The sequence below is a fragment of the Typopeltis vanoorti genome, chromosome 20 (genome assembly GCF_054136105.1).
Source record: "Typopeltis vanoorti isolate ZY-2024b chromosome 20, IOZ_Tvanoo_1.0, whole genome shotgun sequence".
Taxonomy (NCBI): domain Eukaryota; kingdom Metazoa; phylum Arthropoda; class Arachnida; order Uropygi; family Thelyphonidae; genus Typopeltis; species Typopeltis vanoorti.
Window position 1 is genome coordinate 87,712,323 of NC_143568.1, and position 20,733 is coordinate 87,733,055.

The 20,733-nt window shown below is 38.4% G+C and overlaps 1 protein-coding gene across 1 annotated transcript in view; it reads left to right on the top strand.

Moving 5' to 3' along the window:
• The window catches only part of LOC150095635 (dynein axonemal heavy chain 8-like), a 2,108,518-nt gene that overhangs the window by 232,490 nt on the left and 1,855,295 nt on the right, over nt 1-20,733 (top strand). The window contains exon 12 of the mRNA XM_090409931.1: nt 20,343-20,527. Coding sequence (XP_090266057.1) covers nt 20,343-20,527 — 185 coding nt within the window. The remainder of the gene's footprint in view (nt 1-20,342; nt 20,528-20,733) is intronic.

A 20,733-nucleotide genomic window follows, 5' to 3' on the forward strand; every position in this document is an offset into this window, starting at 1 on the left:
GAACGTCGTCCATTGGAACATTGGTAAATAAGGAGACTATATCAAAACTAGCCATGATTTCATCTTCCTTAATAATAATAATATCTTTTATACCTGACACAAAATCTGCATAGTTTTTAATGAAAGATTTCATTAAAAATTAACGGAATGATAACCCTTTTATCTCTGTAGGTCAGTGTCCTTCTCATTATTGCAGCAATCCTCTGTGTTACCTTCACCACTTTTGCAATATGCCCCCTAAATTTCAGGTTTCTATCAATCATCAACCCCAGATCTCTTGTCTTCCCTTACTTCCTCTAGTATAACTCCTCCCATTGAGTATGCAGCATCCCATCGATATTTCCCAAACCTCAAGACCTTACATTTTGCTCCATTAAACCGAAATCCCCGTTCATTTGCCCATCTATCTAGCTTATTCAAATTCTCTTGCAGGGCTACCACATCTGCACTATTACTAATAATCCTTCCCAGCTTTGCATCATCTGCAAACAACTGAATATCCCCTTGCAATCCACTGGCAATGTCATTGATATAAAGATTAAACAATATAGGTCCCAGTACTGAGCCCCGTGGGACCCCACTTGTAACCCTCTGCCTCCTTGAAACTGCCCCACCATACCTATCGGACAGATAGGTATGGTGGGGCAGTTTTCTGTCAATCAGAATCCAGTTGACCAATCTGACATCCAGACCCATGTGGTGCAATTTAAATATCAGCTTATCATGTGGTACCCTGTCAAATGCCTTTGCTAAGTATAAGAAAATGGCAGTATATGCCTTTCCCTCATCTAATGTTCTTGTAACTTTATTATAAAAGGCTAGCATATTACTAAAACAAGAGCGCCCCTTTACAAATCCATGTTGATTCTCACAGATAACATTACCCTCATCTGCCCAGTGCTGTATACAGTCCCTCACTACTCTCTCCAAGATCTTAACTACTGATGACACACAAACTGTCCTATAATTAGACACTTCCAGTCTGCTACCACCCTTATGCAATGGCACTATCTTACCTTCCTTCCATTCCATGGACATCTTTCATGCAGCCAGACTTTCATTGAAAAGCCAGGTCAAAGGCACTGTCAGTTCCCTAGCACATTCTCTCAAAAAGCGTGGTGAAATACCATCCGGTCCCACGGCTTTACTGACATCCAGATTACTCAATATTTGAAACACACTCTCCTCTGTACATCTAAACCTTGAACCTGCCCTATCCCTCTAGTATTAAAACTGACCCTGCAGGATGAAATACTCCAATATTGTGTTCATTGAACAATTTCACTATGTCCTCTGCATCAGTCACTCTATTCCCATTTTTATTCCCACAATGTCATTCTTCCACAGTCATTTCTCCTCCTACTGGCCAGATAGCTAAAAATTCCCTAGGATTTTCTTTGGATCTTAGGGCCAATCTCCTCTCATATTCCAGTTTTGCCTTCCTTACCATACTAGTCACTCTTCCGGCTGTGTCTTATATTCTTCATGCATATTCTCTCACCTGTCTCCTTATCTCTCTTCCATAGCCTCTTTTTTGCATGCAATTCCTGTTTAATATTGTTTGTCATCCACTTTACTCCAAATTGTGTCCTCTTCTTCACTCATGGTATACAACTTACCATTGCTGCTAACAAATATTCCTTCACAATTTTCCACACACTAATGATATCCCGGCCTTCCAATTCCTCCCTTCATGAAACTTCCCCAAGTTGACATCTTAGACTATTATAATCACCTGCCTTATAATTCCACATATGTTCCTTTCTCTTTGATACTCCTGCATGTCTATTCATTTTCCAAGTCAAAACGATATGGTCACTCTCTCTCCATCTGGTGGGAGAGATGTCATCTCAGTTATTATCAACACTCTTCTGATGCTATAACCAAATCCGAAACTCTTGAACCTCTTGTTCTCTCTATTACATGCTGCCTAAAATATTTTTTCCTCAAGAACTCTAGAAATTCCATTCCCTTCCTCTCTCGCAATTTATACTCCTGGTCCCTGCCCTCTGTGCTCCTGGGTCTGAGCAGCACCCAACTAAATATCCCGTCTTGCCTATTTCTACCTCACACCATATGGTTTCAAAAATCATTAGTGTCACTGCCTTCCTAAGCCTCCACTCTTAGAGGATATAGGTTGTCACTTATCATAAGCAGTACTCCATTCCCACAAGAGGCCTGTAGGAATATATGGATGGAAAAATTGGTTAATTTATTGATTAGTCACAGTGCAAGAAGAAAGATTTTTATGAGAGATTTTAACTACAGCAGTATAAATTGGAATAGGAAGTTGCATGTGGCAATAAGGGAATGGAATTTCTAGAATTTTTGAGAGGCAAATGTCTTAGGCAAAGAGTAATAGGGAACAAGAGGTTCAAGAGTTTTGGATTTGGTCATAGCATAAGAAGAGTTGGTAAAAACTGAGATGACATCTCTCCCACCAGTTGGAGAGAGTGACCATGTGGTTTTGACTTGGAAGATAAATAGACATGCAGGAGTATCAAAGAGACTGGAACATATGTGGAATTACAAGGCAAGTGATTATAATAGTCTTAGACATCAACTTGGGGAAGTTTCAGGAATCGGAGGGAGGAATTGGAAGGCTGGGATATCATTAGTTCTTGGGAAATTGTGAAGGAATATTTGTTAGCAGCAATAGTAAGATGTATTCCACAAGTGAAGAAGAGGACACAATTTGGTGTAAAGTGAATGACAGACAATATTAAACAAGAACTGCATGCGAAAGAGAGGCTGTGTATGAGAAATAAGGAGACAGGTGAAGATCAGATACATCAAGAATATACGACACAGGCCAGGAGAGTGACTAGTATGGTAAGGAAGGTGAAACTGGAATATGAGAAGAGATTGGCCCTAAGATCCAAAGAAAATCCTAGGAAATATTTTAGCTATGTGGCCAATAGGAGGAGAAATTATAGTGGAAGAATGATATTGTGGGATAAAAATGGGAATAGAGTGACTGATGCAGAGGACATAGTGGAATTGTCCAATTAACACTTTATTGGTGTATTTCATCCTGGAAGAGTAAATTTTAATACTAGAGTGGATAGGGCAGGTTCGCGGTTTAGAGGTGCAAGAGGAGACCGTGTTTCATATACTGAGTAATCTAGATGTCAGTAAGCTGTGAAGTGTTTTTATTTTCTTCTAGTTCCAGAGTGAATTTTATGTTAGGATATAAGTTATTAAGATAGTCTTTAAATGTAGTCAGTTCTGGTGCTGTTTCTTGCCAAATGATGACGATATCATCCACATAGCCGAGCCATATTTTTGGATTTGTGTGCCAGTTTTGTAAAGCATTATATTCAAAATTTTCCATGTAAAGGTTTGCTAGCACTGGTGAGAGGGGTGAACCCATTGCTAGTCCTTCTTTTTATTCCCGGAGTTGGTCTTGGAAAGGAAGAACGTGTTTTTTATGCTATGTTTGTTGAGGCTGTACAATATCTAGTGGGAAGAGATCTGAGAATTAGTAGATTGGAACTTCAACTTCCAATCTACTAACACTCCAAGATATCTAGCCTGATCAGGTTTTTCTAGCATAATCCCACCAATATAATAGAGCATTGGATATCTAATCCATTTTCTCATGCTCACAGTTCCAGCCTATTCAAATCATTCTGCAAGTACTGCATATCACCCGCATTCCTGATTACCCTACCTTTCTTTGCGTCATCAGCAAATAGCTGTATGCACTTGTCAGATCCTTCCCAATATCATTAATGTACAATGTTAAAGATACCAAGCTATTTTAAACCTGGTTTTACTCCATTTCCCAAGTAAACAAACAGACAAACAAGTCAAGTTTGCGCCTGCAAGTGTTGCCAGTCTATACAATATACAGAGCTTATAAGTATTTTACCAGAACAAGTTACCATAAGGTGTTTTAACCTTATTCTACATTTATATCTCCTCCTGAGATTTTTATTTAATAAGGTTAAAACACCTTATGGTAACTTGTTCTGGTAAAATACTTATAAGTTCTGTATTACTAAAATCTTGGTATTGCTAGCCTGGCTCCTACTGATGAGACCTCAATAAAGGTCGAAACCAGTCTGGGTAGTGGCCCCTCTTGCCTTTAATACAAAACATCATACATCTCCTCCAGGGGATGTGCTTTGCAATAAGGGTAAATATTAAGATTAGTGATCAGAGGTTATTGCACTTTTACCATGAGTTGCCTTGATCTTGCACTACGTGTAGGATCAGCTAGACTTGCAACACTTGCAGCCGCAAACTTGACTTGTTTGTCTGTTTGCTTTCTTGGGAAATGGAGTAAAACCAGGTTTAAAATAGCTTGGTATCTTTAACATTTATTATACCCAAGGTAAAATACATCATTAATGTATAGATTGAATAACAGTAGACCAAGCTCTGATCCTTGTGGTACACCACTTGTTACCTTAAACCTTGCAGATTCACATCCCATGTATACCACTTTTTGATATCTGCCAGTCAGCCATCCTCTTATCCATGCTTATATTCTATAATCCACACCCATATTCTTCAGTTTATGCAACTGCCTACCATGCTGTGTTCTATTAAAAGCCTTAACAAATCTAAAAGTATCATGGTGTATCCATTCCCCTTATATAGTTCAATGGTAACATTGTTATAGAATGTGATCAAGTTGCTGAAACATGACCTTCCCTTAGTAAACCCATGCTGCTCATTGCACAGTAGAGATTCATTGTCAACCCATTTCTGAATACGAGCCTTGACTAATTTTTTAAAATCTTCACTGCCACTCCTAAGATATACTAATTGGTTGATAGTTGGATACATTAGTCTTTGAACCATCCTTGCAAAATGCAGTTATCATACATTCTTTTCATTTCTGCAGAATCTTCCCTGTTCATTCATATTAAACTCATATTAGACTCATATTAAACAGCCCGGACACAGGAATAGCCAGTTTCTTGTGTGTTTTTGGTACCATTTTAAGCTTATACCTATTATTGAAATATCTTAATAAAAATATGTTATAAAACACTAAAATCTCCACTAATATACTATAAAATTCTAATTTTCTAAGTGAAAAATACAAGAAAACAAACCAAAATCACTAATTTTACACAAGCACAAAATTCACTGACCAACCACAATTCACCCTTGAACCATAAACCCATATAGCTGGCAACATCCTAGATAATCACTCCATAGTAACTTTGACCATGGGGAGGGATATTTATCAACTTATGGTGGAAATACAAGAAATTATTGAGCAAAACTATATACAGACTGACAGTTCAGTTATTCCATTGATGGTACTGTCTGGGAGTAAATGCAAATTCCTGACTCCTCTCAGGTTGACTAAAGCTGGGGCAAGGGCAGATCCTTATGGCAAACCATCCTGTAATATAAATTTTCTGCTTTTTTTTGAATTCAAATAAACCTTTATTTTTCAATTGGAGAGCATTTGTTTTAGTAATTTTAGTATTTTTTGGCAATTGATTATTTTAGCTGCTTTATACAGTAAACTTTTCTTCCACATGGTGTCATAGTCTGATAGGTCTATGAAGGCAGTACCTCTTTTAAACCATTATAGTATCTGGCTTCTATATGGGTTGTGAGAGCTAGAACCTCATTGCAGCAGCTTCTGCCATGCCTAAACTCAGCCTGTTCACTGGGTAAGATGGCTTCTATTTTTGTAGAAATTCTAGAGAGGATAATCCTTTCAAAAAGTTTGGGAGTGTTGAGTAATGCTATAAGGTAGTAGTTATTAGGTTCATAGGTTTTGGCAGGGCTTTTCATTTATTATGTTTGATTCATGCCAAAATTTAAGGAGCAGCTCATCATTTATTATTGTGGAGAAGAAATTAGATATGCAGGATTTTTGCTCTTGGGTCAAGGTGAATAAGAAAGTCTTTAAGGATGCCATCAATGCCAGGAGCTTTCAGGTCGGCCTGCTTGGCTGAGTGGTTAGCGTGTCCCCTCTCATAGCCATCTTCCTAAGCTATGGATGCAAACTTGTTGGCCCAGGCAATGTTTGAGCTGGTTTGTCTACTTTGATTCCGTATGCTCATTTCTTGTAGTGTCCAGGATAACATGGTTGGTGGACTCTGAAGGTGAGGTATTAGTCAGAAGTTGCTACTTCCTAGCCAAAGCAGGCTACCATCAATCCTCAAAATAGAGGCCTGTGCAGTTGCACCTTACTTGGTGTCCAGTCACTATCATTTATTTTCAGGTACCTCCTCAAGGGCATGCTTATTTAATGGCAGCATAGTGTGCCACATTACATTGTTGTCTTAGGGTTCTGTGACATTTCAGTTTGAGAGGCCTTGCCAAAGTCCTCTATACCACCCCAGTAGCAATGCTGTTGTAGGGCAGGGACTACTTATTCATTTGGTTACTCTATTTATCTTGTAGCTGCCCTGTATATCTGGGGGATGATAAACTATCTGCCACCTTTTTTTTTTTTTTTTTTTTTTATGTTGGGCCCATATACGAGAGGTTGGCTGGTCAATCTTTAGTACTATATAGGTAGTGGGTTGGGAAAGGAGAAACTTGTTTAAACTTGATTTAAAAGCCTGTATGTTATATTCCTTGGGAAATACGTCAGGAGGAAGACTATTCCACATTACCGCAGTAGCAGGGATGAAGGAGGAGGAAAAGAAACTTGTTCTATGGATTTCAAGGTGTACGGTGAAAGGATGTTGGGCGGTAGCTGTACGTTTTTCAATGGGCTTAGTAAAGAGTGGGAGAATTATTGATGCTGTTTCAGATGAACATTTCCCATGGAAATATTTATAGAATATACAAGTCGCAGGGACCAAGCATCTATGTGAATGTGAGGGGTGCGAGTTGGTGAGAGATAGTTCATTTATCAGTCTAATGGCTCTCCTCTGTATTGAGTGAAGCATTTTGAGGGAGCTTTTAATAGCCCCACTGCAAATGTGTGAGCAGTTATTGATAGCTGGGCGGATTCTTGATTTGTATAATGCTAACAGCTGTTTAGCAGTGAAGTAGTGTCTTGAGCGAAAGAGAAAATCTAGTTTTTTGGAATCTGAGGATGCAATGGTTGTGATGTGTTTATGCCAGGAGAGTCTTGATGTCAGTGATTCTGAGAAGAGAAATCTCATCTTGTCTGGGAATTTGAGTGTTATCAAAAACAATGTTGGGGGAAAATGGTTCTTTTATGTGAGAAATAAGATAAAACTGGGTTTTACTAGCATTGAAGTTGACGAGGTTATCTGAACCTCATTGGAGGGCTTTGAGATCAGAATTAAGGGCAGTGATGGTTGATGTTCTGTGGGTTGAAGTGAGTTGTGTAGAATAGAGTTTGTCAAATGAGAGGGAAGAGTGTAATGTGCTGTCGTCTGCCAAACTGTGTATTGGGTTAGAGGTCAACTGAAGTAGGACATTGATATATAGGAGAAAAAGCATCGGTGAGAGAACTGAACCTTGTGGGACCCCAGCATTAGTTGGATGGTGAGAGGATAGGGAGCCATCTACCATCACGCATAGTGTGCGTCCAGACAGGAAGCTGGCAATCCATCTGCAGAAGTCCTGAGACAGTCCAAATGATGGGAGTTTGCTTAGTTAGCCTTTGTGCCATACCTGGTCGAAGCCTTTAGAGATATCAAGTGAAACTGCTTGTGATTCGCTGAATTTCTCCATGACATTTGTCCAGCGATGGGTGATGTATGAGAGTAGATCTCCTGTTGATCAGTTTCGACAGAATCCATAGTGGTGGTCGCTTAATAGTTGGGTGCCTTCGAGGTAGAGTAGGAGTTGAGAGTTTATAGTTTTCTCAATCACTTTAGATAGCACTGGAGTGAGTTAGCTAGGGCGGTAGTTAGATGATAGTGATTTATCATCCTTTTTTAGGAATGAGTTGAATGTGGGCCAGTTTCCAGGCTTTGGGATATATATACCAGCGGAGTAAGAAAGTATGTACAGATGGCATAGGATAGGAGTCAGTTCTGTTGCACAGACCTTCAGGACAATTGGTGGAATGCCATCAGGGCCAGGAGACTTTTTTTTGTCTAATTTAGACAACAGGTTTTTGATATCTTTTTGGCAAAAGGATACTGAGGACACTGCACGTTGGGCAGTTGGAATAACTGGAGGGCATTTGCCATTGTCAGTTATGTGTGCATTGGAGGCAAAGTGTGAGTCCAGGAGGTTAGCTTTTTTGTTGTGGGTGATGTTGCAATTCAGCTATCTGGGTATGACAGAGGTGGGAGTTGTGTAGGGCAAAAGTTACGACCAATTGCCTTAGCAAGAGACCAAAAGGCATGGCTACCATTTGGACAGGCTGAAAGCTTCCTGCTTTTTGCCTTTGATAATTTTCTTGCATCTGTTTCGGGCTTCAGTATAGGCATTAAAGGAGGATGGGGTTCTTGATTTGAGCCAGTTATGGTATGCCTGATTTTTCATTTGTACCACTTTGGCACATCTTTTGGAGAACCAGGGTTTAGTTTGGGGATGGCAGTTCAGAGTAGTGTGGGGAATGTATGTTTTCGTGCCAGTGGAGATTACTTTGGTGATATGTTTGGTCCATATGTTTGGAGTGGAAGATTGGAAACAATAATCCAACCATGGGAATGAAGCATAGTAGTCTCGGAGGCTGTCCCATTTGGCACTGTTATAATGTCAAGCTACTCTTATGTGAAAGTGACTGTGTAAGCTTTGTTGCATGGGATAGGAGATGAGCACTAGGTTGTGATCAGAATTACCCAGGGGTGCTCACTACATTCACTACATATTTGGAGGGGTAATTAGTAAGGAAGAGATCTAGGATATTTGGGAAGTGGTTCGGGTTATCTGGTATTCTGTGTAAGGTCATTAGTGAAGGCAAATGTTTCAACATCTCTGCCTGCAGAATCTGTACAACTGGAATAGGATAGCCAATTGATGTTATGGACATTAAAATCACCAGGAGAATGATTTCGCTGTTAGGAGAGTGGACTGGAGGAAATCAACTTTTAGGGAAAGGAAATGAAAGAGCTCAGAATGATTGGTGGTATTAGGAGAACGATAGAGACAGCAGATGAATTTGACAGAGTCGGGCAGGGATAGCTTTAGCCAAAGAAGGTCGAAGTTGAGCGATTCTAGGTTAGGTATTCTCTGGCAGGGTATGTCAGAGTGAATATATGTGCACACACCACCCTAGGGTCGAAAGGAGTTAAATAGTAAATAGTTTGGATGGTTGAGATGGATGGTGCCGGGGGAAGGTGAAATTTTAGTTTCTGTTAAGAAGAGTAGGTGTGGTTTGGTTAACTGTAGGTGATAGTGAATGCTATTAAGGTTGAAGTTGAGACCACGGATGTTGGTGTAGTGAATATGCAAGGGTCTATGGGACATGGCTTTGACCGCAAGGGTCTTGCATGTTTCCTATGCAGTGGCTGCATACTGGTCTCCTTGGTGGCTACTAGTGGTGTCACTTGGTTTTTGCACTAGTTTGGTTTGTTTGTAGTCTATCATCCAACTGTTGTCTCCATTTTGGCATTTTTCTTCTTTTCTTCAGAGTTGGCATCTTTGTTCTCGCTGGGCAAAGGTTAGATCAGGTCTGGCACATATGCGCGACTGGAAGCAAATGTCCTTTAGCTTGTTGTTTATCGCCGTTATAAATTTGGATGTGTTTGTTGATGTGTTGTAGGTCACTTTCATGAGACGTGGAAAGTTCATTCCATCCTTTCTTTGTTTATTGGTCTGAAACAATGGCATTTAATGATATTTTGGGGATCAAAATTGCATTCTCCTGCTAGTTTGCCGACATTTTAAGGATTCATCATTTCTATCAGAAAGTTCAAGATAACAGCATTGAGTCTCCTATTTTTGGCCTTGAGCAACTCGTGTGCCGTAGATGCGATTAGTTCACGAAGTTCATTAGCGGTACAGGTGCACTTGCGACCGGGCGCTGGTCATCAAGTATCTCAAGCTTAGTTTCCAACTTTCTGATTTTGGAGGAGAAAGTATCTATTATACTATTAAGCTGTTGTTCGAGGTTGTCAACTCTCTTGCCTAGGTTTAGTAGCTGTTTTATGGAAGGGAAGCACATTGTACAGAAGTAGGGCTGTTTGAGATCGGTAAAAAGCTTTATCGCCGATTCATCTATTTTCGCACAGGAAGTGTGCAGTCAGTTTCAACAGAAATCACTCATTACACCTTTTTTTCTTTCTTTACCTTCGGTTTCACAGCTGCGGCACTTTGTGATGTCATTTGGTTTGTTGGCGATCGGCGACGCTACGCTGACGGGACTGGAGGTAATCTTCCGTTGTGAACCTTTGTTGATACCATCTTCACTTCGCACAGTAAGCATATTGCTTTCAATGGACTAAGGGTACTTACAAGTTGTGTTGAAATAATTGGCTCCTTAGTACCTCTTTTAGTTTTTCATTTACTATTTATTTTGCACAAAAAAAAAAACACTTGTAATTACAATGAAATGCGGGAGCACAAGTTTAACGTAACTTATTGACAGGCACCACCTGGTATCCATCTCAAAATAGAGGCCTGTGCAGTTGCACCTTACTTGGTGTCCAGTCACTATCATTTATTTTCAGGAACCTCCTCAAGGGTATACTTATTTAATGGCAGTATAGTGTGCCATATTACATTATTGTCTTAGGGTTCTGTGGCATTGACCTGTGGACCCTTTGTGTTGCAGTCAGCTTCGTGAATGGAATTTAATAACAAATTTATAAAGTCATTTTCTGATGAGATGATCAAATCCTAGAATATTGAACCTCATGTGCTGCTCTGTTAAATACTCTCTAAGATAGTTGTCTCCCCAAAACTCGAGGAGTGCATTTCATACATTTTTGTGCTTTTTGTCATGCAATGTCTATTTTCCTATACAGGAAAACCTCACTTAACACAATTAATTAATCCAATAATTAATGCGCGCTAAGTGAAATAACATTGAGTGAATGCAATAAACAATAGAAATAATTATAATTCATCCATCAGTTAGCTCAATCCTACACGCACAAATTCTCCACTCTCAGGCAAGGCATTCCAATCATTCACAACTCTGCATGAAAAAAGCCTACTTCTCACTCTCCTACTGTCATCCTCCTTATACAGCTTCCAGGAATGACTTCTGGTCCAACCCCTGATCTTCCACTATTTTCTGTAGAACTTCTCCAGCATTGATCCTATAACACCCCTTAATAACGTGTAGGTCTCTATCATATCTTCCCTCCTCCTCCTCCTGTCCACCAGATTCTGCAAGTTACATCTTCTCAATCTTTCCTAATATTGGGCATTCCAGAGGTTAGAAACTACCTTAGTCAGTCACCTCTTGATTCTCTCCAACATCTCTTCATCCTTCTGAAAACCAGGTGACCAAATCTGGGCACAATAGTCCATGTGTTGCCTAATCAAAGCATTGTACAATGGAACAAGAATCTCCTTACTTCTTCAAGTCAGTGTCCTGCACATCATTCCCAGACACCTTTGTGTTGTCTTCACAATTTTGGCTATGTGTCCCCAAAATTTTAGATCCTTATCCACTATCACCCCCAGATCTCTTATTTCCTCTACTTCCAACAATATATTCTCACCAAGCATAAATTCTGCATCCCATCTTTGTTTTCCAAATTTTAAACCTTTCATTTTGCAACATTGAACTCACATCCCCATTCCCGTGCCCAATCACTCAATTTATCGTCTTCTCATATGGCCACAACATCCCCTGTACCCTTAATGGTTCGTCCCAACTTTGCATCTTCTGCAAACAACTGAATATCTCTATCCAAATCTTCACCAATGGCATTAATATACGAGTTAAACAGTGATGGCCCTAAAGCATACTCTCTGAGGCACACCACTAGTAACTTTCCTTTTCCTGGATATCGCTCTGCCATACACAACTTGTTGATACATATCAGATAGCCAGTTTCCAATCTAATAACCAACCACATCCACTCCAGTCAACTTATCATGCTGTAATCTCTCAAAAGCCTTTGCAAAATCTAAGTATATTATTGTGTATCCTTGTCCTCTGCCTAGAAACAGTCACCTCCCTTTAGCAAATCCATGCTGTCCATCAAAGATAATACCGTTGTTGGCAACCCAATTCTGGATCTTAGTTCTCACAAGCTTCTACAACAACTTACTACAACACCTGACACACAGATAGGCCTATAGTTTGATGCTTGAGTTTCTATCAACTCCTTTAAGAAGTGGCACAATCTTGCCCTCCTTCCACTCCTTAGGAACTTGATCGAGTTCAAAACTCGTATTAAAAAAATATGTCAAGGCCAGTGTCAACTCCTTGGCAAATTTTTTCAGAATATGTGGTGATATATTATCAAGTCCCACAGCCTTATTTACAGCTAGTTTGCCCAACTCCCTATACACCTCTTGCTCACTTACAGTCAGTCTCTCTTCCCCATCATCAACTGCTCTCAGTCTCTCTGTGAAGTCACATTCACAAGATTGAAAGACCTTTATGAACTGCTCATTAAATATCTCCACCACACCTTCTGCAACAACTGTCTTTATACCATTTTCTCCAATCAATCAATGTCATGCTTCCATAATCATTCTTTCTTTTGCTGGCCACATATCGAAAGAACTTCTTAGGATTCTTTTTGGCTTCATTAGCTAATTGTTGTTCATACCTCTCTTTAGCTACTCTCACCAACCAAGTCACCTGCCTTGCCTGATCTTTGTACCTGATCTTAGTTATTTCCACTTCTGTTATGCTGCCTCCATAACACCTTTTTTCTCTGTATCACATTCTTAATCTGTTTATTCACCCATTTCACACCTACCTTATTTAACCTTCTCACCTTTGGAATACATTTAGACATTGCATCTACTAGATAGTTTTTGAAAATCAGTTGCTTAAACTTTTATTTATTGTCTAGACATTTCATTGAGCAAGATGAAAAAGTTGTGCTCGACTTTTTCATCTTGCCATGTAATTTGCAATAGCTTTATCAAGAATTTGGCAGACTTCGAAGCTTCGTTCCATATAAGACTCTGCGTCAAACAAAATTTCCTTAAAATACTCAATCTGATTGAAAACTAACTCAAGTTCTTTTGCGGGTAGCATCTTAGTAGTAATATTCTCTTGTTGTTCTCACTCCTTATTTTCTTTTTCTTCATATGCACACTGTTGTTCTACTTGAAGTAGATCATTCTCGCTTAACTGTTCTAAATGGGAATCGAGCAAGTTTCTCACATCTTCATTATCCAGTTCATTAATTCCAAGTTCTTTTCCATCATTCTGATTTCTTGAATAATGTTAGATCTTGGATTTTGCACACAATAAACTAGCATTGGCTTAAGTTTAAAGTTGCCTTTTGCATTGTATCTTAATAAAAGCATAAGACGAACTTTAGATACTTTGTATCCTTGTTGAGATACATCAATTTTAGCTAGGAAAATTTTTGTTGGTATATGCTTCCAAAAGAGACCAATTTTATCGATTTTGAATATTTAATATTTGATGATCATCATAATCACCCTCCTGAATTATCCTTTGTAATTCTTCAGGAAACTTGGCTGCAGAATCTTTATCAGCACTAGCAGATTCCCCAGTTATTCTTATGTTATGCAGTCCAGTTGTATTTTTAAAATGGTCAAACCATCCTAAACTCGCAGTAATGCTTTCACATTCATCTTGATATTTGGTCTCTTTCAAATGACCTAAAAACATAGAGAGCTTTTGTCTGAATATTCTCTGTACTAAGAGGTATTCTTTTTTTTTATTATAATCCTCAATCCAGAGTGATAGAAGATGCTCCCATTAAATGACTTTTATTTCAGGTGATCTGCTCTCTTAAAGAAGCAGCAGCAACTTTTCCTTGTTCTTTGTATTCTTTGCTCCTATTTAATATAGTCCAAACTGTAGATTCTCTGTATCCTAGGTCTCGCATAATCATTATATTACTAGCACTACTTTCATGTCTCTTAATGACTTCTAGCTTTTCCGCTGGCTGCAGATTGGCGATGAAAAATTTCGTGTAACGTAAAATTTTGCATAATGTAAAAAATTGCGTTAACTGATTAATCACTTGCTGAAAGTGGGAAATGGTATCATTTCACTCATTCACGCTAACTGATTATCGCACATATCGAATTCACATTAAGCAAGGTTTTCCTGTATTTAAAATCACCCATAATTATCATCCTTTTCCCATTTGGTTGGTTAATATTTGCTTATACCATTCTATTTAATTATATAATAATGTAACTAATTTATATATAATAATATAATATGTTATTATATTATTCATTCTATTCACCTCTATCTCCTTACTGCCTTAAAACCTTACTCTTACCAAATCAATTGGATGTAAATTTTGCCCAGCACTATTCCCTACCCTATCATACCCAGATGGCTCTATTGGATCATCATCCACAGAAAAAGCCAATCAATGCACGTATAACTGACAATAGTAAATGCCCCCCCCCCCCCAACCATTCCAGATGAATGGTTGTAGGGCATTTACTGCTTCCTTTTATGCCCCTATATCTTTTTGCCAAAAAGTGATCAGAAAAATCTTGTTCACATTAGACACAAAATAGTCTACTGGCCCTGTTGGCATGCCTCAAATTGTCTTGAAGATTTGTGCACCAGAACTGACTCCTATGTCACCTGTATATCTCTCTTACTGGTATCTATCCCGTAACATGAAATTGGCCTATATTCAACCCATTCCTAAGAAGGACAACAAATTGTTGCTGTTAAATTGCTGCCCTATCTCACTCACCCAGTCCTATCTAAATTAATGGAGCGAACCATTAAGTGCAACAATCTCAATGCACTTAATATCTCCAGAGCTTTTGACCAGGTCTGTCATAAAGGCTCACTAAGCAAACTCCCATCGTTTGGTCTGTCTCATGACTTCTGCAGTTGGTTGCTTTCTGCCTGGATGCACCCTATGTGTGATGGTGGATGATTCCTTATACTCTCATCATTCAACTCATGCCAGGGTTCCACAAGGTTCTGTTCTCTTACCAACCTTCTTTTTTCTATGTATCAATGACCAACTTTAGTTGACTTTCAATCCCATACACAGTTTTGCAGATGATACCACATTGAACTCCTCCCTTTCATTTGATACTCACCTCAACTTACAGAACATCAATCCCCACTGCCCTCAGTTCCAATCTTCAAGCCATCATCCAATGGGATTCAGATAACCTCATCAATTTCAATGCTGGAAAAACCCAGTTCTGTCTTATTTCTCACAAAAAATGAATTTCTCCCAATATTATTTTTGACAACACATTTCCAGACAAGATGAGATTTCTTGATGAGATCTCTTCTTGGAATTGCCCTGATATTAAGCCTCTCCTGGCATAAACACATCACGATCATTTCATCCTCATCTTCTAAAAAAGTAGAATTTCTCTTTTGCTCAAGACTTGACTTCACATTACTTCACTGTTAACCTTATACAAATCACAGATCCACCCATCTATTGAATACTGCTCTCACATTTTGAGTGGGGCCCCTAAAAGCCCCATCCAATTTACTCCTCCCACTTTTACATAGATGTTTGGTTTCTGCAATATGTGCATTATGTAAATATTTCCATGGCAAATGTTCATCTGAAATAGCATCGATAATTCTGACACTCAGTATTGGAACACATGCAGCTGCTGCCCAACATCTCCCTTCACAGTACACCTTGAATCCCACAGAATGAGTTTCTTTTCTTCTTCCTTCATCCCTGTTTCTGCTGTATTGCAGAACCGTCTTCCCTCTGATGTATTTCCCAAGGAATACAATATACAAGTTTTTATATCAAATGTAAACAAGTTTCTCCTTTCCCAACCAACAACTACCCATACACGGTACTAACATACTATAGCTTAATTAACCAACCTCTCATGTGTTGACTGCCACTATGCATCTTTGTTATCATCAACAGCACTTCACTTTCCTTTTTATCTTTTCTAATTTTACAAAAAACATCATACTCTTGCCCTTTCATTTCTATTCCTGTTAGCCTGTCATCCTCATCTGAACATGTCTCATTATTATTATTATTATTATTATTATTATTATTACTTGACACCTTGAGGGAGGACACCTACTCCACAACTCTTTCTCAATGACTCAATCCACCAACCAATGCCATCTACCACCGACCACCACTGCCACCATCAGTATTTCCACATACAATCACAAACATTTATGCCCATGGTGGGATTCAAATCCGCAGTCTGGAGAGCAGATACGCTAACCACCCAGCCAACCTGGCCAGCATATTATTCCAACAATTTCATCATCATCATCATCAAATTCCTGCCATGTACCCTCAAGGGGTGTACAGGAATTGATAGTACTACATTCCTATCTACAATTTTCCTCCAAATCAGTCTGTTACTTGTCAACACTCCAATATTATCAGATCTTATATTTCTATCGTCTAAAGCACTTTGTACCATATCAATCCACCTATATCTTGGTCTTCCTCTCGGTCGTTTTCCTGCCAACCTAGCAGAGAACACTTGTTTTGCTAATCTTTCCTTGCCCATTCTGTTTAAGTGACCATACCACCTGCGATTAGCTCTGCTAACGCATTCCTGGATGCTGACAATGTCAAGTTCTTTCCTAATATCCTCGTTTTTAATATGATACTGCCATTGATGCCATCTGTTCACGCCTATAATCTTTCTCAGGACTCTCATATCTGAAGTCTCTAGTCTTTGGTCAAGTGTTTTACTTCTGACCCAGCTCTCAGATCCATAAGTTAAAACTGGTTTGAACACTGTCTTGTATACAGCTAATTTAGTGTTCCGACTAATTTCTCTCTTATTCCATATGAATTTATTCAATTTATTGACTTCCCACCATACCAGCTTTGCTGATTCTGTTGTCTATTTCTATATTTAATTTACCATCTTCAGTAAAAATCGTGCCTAAATAGCTGAAATGTTTTACTTGTTCCCCAGGTTCTCCATTCACAACACAGTTGACATTTTCAATGATTCTGCCTATTTTCATTGTCTTTGTCTTTTTATTGCTGACCTTCATACCATATCTATTACAACAGCTATTCAATTTAGTCAGAGAATCTTGCAGACTTGCAGCGGATTTATTTAGAAGTATAACATCATCTGCATAAAGCAAAGAGCTGACATTAACATCTCCAATTTTGATATCATGTTTAATACCACTTTCCTTCATAATGTGATCCATATAGATAATGAATAACAGGGGAGATAATGTACATCCTTGTCTAACACCAGATTTAACATTAAACCATCTTCCTGTACTTCCTTCAATTCTAACTGCTGACTTACAACTCAAATAAAGACTAAGTATTGCCTGATATAATGCCCCATTGACACCATATAACTGCAGCGTATTGAATAGCTTCTCTCTTGGCACCTTGTCATATGCCTTTTCCAGATCGACAAAACTTAAATACAGATCTTTGTTATATTCCCATGCTTTCTCGACTATTTGTCGTAAAGCGAAGATCTGATCCTGACAGCCTCTATTTGGCCTGAATCCAGCTTGTTCTTCACCAAGCTTTCTTCCACAATTCTTCTCAACCGTTTCTCAAGTATACTTGCATAGATCTTGCCAGGAACACTCAGTAGGGAAATACCTCTGTAATTCTCACATGCAGTTTTATTTCCCTTTTTATATATGGGTACTATGAGAGCTCTGCTCCAATCATCGGGAATTCGTCTCTCTGTCCAGGCTTTCGGAACCATGCAGTGCAGCCACTGTAAGACTCTTATACCACCATACTTCAGCATTTCTGGTTGAATATCATCTACTCCTGCTGCCTTTCCACATTTCAAGCCTTTAATGGCTTTTTCTACTTCAAGTATGGATATGTATTCCTGACTGCATGCCTGGTCAGTGTTTTTTATCACTGTGCTGTCATCACTGCTTGTTTCATTCAGCAGTTTTTCAAAGTAATTACTCCATACTTCAAGGATATCTTTTTCTCCCGTTTTCATGTCACCTTTATCATCTCTAATTCCTTTTATAGCACTCTTTCCTCCATTCTTAAGCTTCTTCAACAACCTCCAGAATATTTTGCCACCTTCTTGATATTTATTTTCTATATTCTTGCCAAAGTCCTCCCATTACTTTTGTTTAGCTAGTTTTACACAGTGTTTAACATTCTTGATATTTGTCTTTATATTCTCTAAGAGCACAAGCTGACTTATTTGACAGGAACTTTTGGTATGCTTTCTTCTTTTCCTTCACTGCCTCTTTAACCTCCTATGTCCACCAGGTAGTTCTGATTTTTTTATCCTTACAAACAACCTCACCACATGCCTCTCTGGCAGAATCAATCAATGTTTTCTTCAGAGTTTGCCACTGAATCTCCAAGGTTTGATTCCTGTTCTCAAACTCTTTCATTTTTCCTTCAAATAATCTTTGTGTATTTTAGTCTACATCTCACATCTGAGAGCTGCTCAACTTTTATTCGCTTTAAAACTTTCTTACATGTTATTCTTTTCAATATGAAATTCACTTTTATCCTGCTCAAGACTAAATAGTGATCACTTCCAATTTCAAATCATCTGTACACTCTGGTGTCCTGCACCAGGGAGAAAACATCACTATCAACAATAACATAGTCAATGAGACTTTTCTTATTCCTAGCCTCTTCTCTCCATGTGAATTTGTGCATATTTTTATGTTGGAACATGGTGTTAGTAATAACCAGTCTATGTCCTGAGCAGAAATCCAACAGATATTTACCATTATTATTAGCTTTGCTCTTTTCTCCAAATTTTCCCAAAATATTTTTATATGTCTCACAATCATTTCCTACTCCGCTATTTAGATCCCCAACTTTTCATTTTTCATTGTGTCAGTTGCTTTTTCTAAAGCCTCAAAAAATTCCTCCACTTCTACCTTAGTAGAACCTTCTGTGGGACCATAGGCACAAATAAGTCTCATTGTCCAGTTCCCCATTCTCATATTTGCCCACATTACTCTACTTGAGACTGACTGCCATTCAAGAAGATTAGCCTCGTATTTTGTGTTGAATACTATGGCTACTCCTTCTTTTCCTTGATTGTCATTGCCTGAATATAACATTTTGTATTTATTGCTCAGAAAGATCTCACCAGTTTTGGTCTTTTTTGTTTCAGTCACCCCTATTATGTCGATCTGGTACTTATCTAATTCCTCAACTAGCTCCATTTCTTTGCCATTCAGGCTTCTTATGTTGATAGTACCGATCTTTAACTCTGGTGATGTTGAGTTGGGGTTTATTTTCAGATTTGATCCAGTAGCTGACTTTTCGCTGTTCGCCCTGGTTCCCTGGCGAAAACAATGGGGGCCTTGTTTAACCGGGCGACGCCCCAGCCGGCATGAAATTTTGTCATGTTGTACCATCATTCTATATTTTGGTTTCCAACAATTTTTAAAGACTAAAACAAAGCAATAATTTTGTTCCCCTTATTTCTTATACTTTTGTCAATCATGAGCTCATTTCTGGAACTATAACCAATTTCACTGGTACCACTTTTGAATTTGGCTTCTCCATGCCTTCTTCAACTCCTTATTGCCCTCTCTCATTACCCAAATGCTTCCTCTTCCATATCCTAGACTATTCCCTTCCTTTATTGCCTACTCACACATTCACATTCACTTACTATTTGAGCACTGACTATTCTCATAGTATGCCCCCCTCTCTCCACCATGATCCCCTCCCCATTTTTCTATTTGGTCTTCCACATTGCTTCTTACTTGCACAGATTCATTATCTGTTCTTATTACTCACCTTTCGAGCAGCAGCCTTTTTAGATGCAGTCAATCTAGAGGGGCTGCTTGCTCAAGAGGCTCCTTATACAATTCTGTTTATTCCTGAAATTCATGGTACTCATTCACTAATTGCACTCCTTTCTCTTCACACATTTCCTCCAACTTACTATTCATGATCTTTGTTCTCTACCTTAGCTCACTGCTGTTGTACATGGGCATCAGATTGACTGCCTTTCATATTACGCTATTATCTGTTATTCTTTTCAGCAGCCTGTTGATATCCAGTCTTATTTTCTCCATGGTACCAACATAGCCATTCATTTCTACTACTGCTACTAGTTCTTTTGCAGGTTTGCTCCTCATATTCAATGCTCAATTGCTGTGTCCATTCTACCTCCCAGAAAAGAAATTTATTCTCTCATTAACGCTATCTCTAATAATCAAATTCTCATCAAAACACTATCTCTAATAATCAAATAGAAGACCCCTTGTAAGTCTTTCTATATCTCTTCCATATAGTCACCATTTCAGGTATCAGACTATTGTTACAAAATTCCTTTTTTCATAACAATAGTTAACAAACATGAATGATATATCTTTATAAAACTTCACAAAACATCTTAATCACTCTCTTAACTCTGAAATGCATTATTTATTTCTTGTTTAAATCTAGGGCTGCAGATTCCAGTTTTGGTATTAGAAAATGGTCAGAACTATAAGGTGAATTACAGTAAATCTGTTCATCATATCTTGCGTGAAGCTGAATGTTTACATAGGATGGGATTATCCATTCCAGAACAGGCAAAATTTCTGTATCATAATGGAGAGAAATTAAAAATTTTTCGTAGTCATCTGCAGGTAATATTATATTTTACATTATAATAATTACCAGTGTGCATAGACTATTTTGTGTATATGTCACTCTGAAAGGCACTAATTTCAATATAATGACAATATGCATGCACAGCCTTATGCTTCTGTACTCTGTCCACAATGCTTGAAAAATATTTTCTTTATTTTTTTTATTTCTAAATTTCATTAATTAATAAATAAATTAATTTATT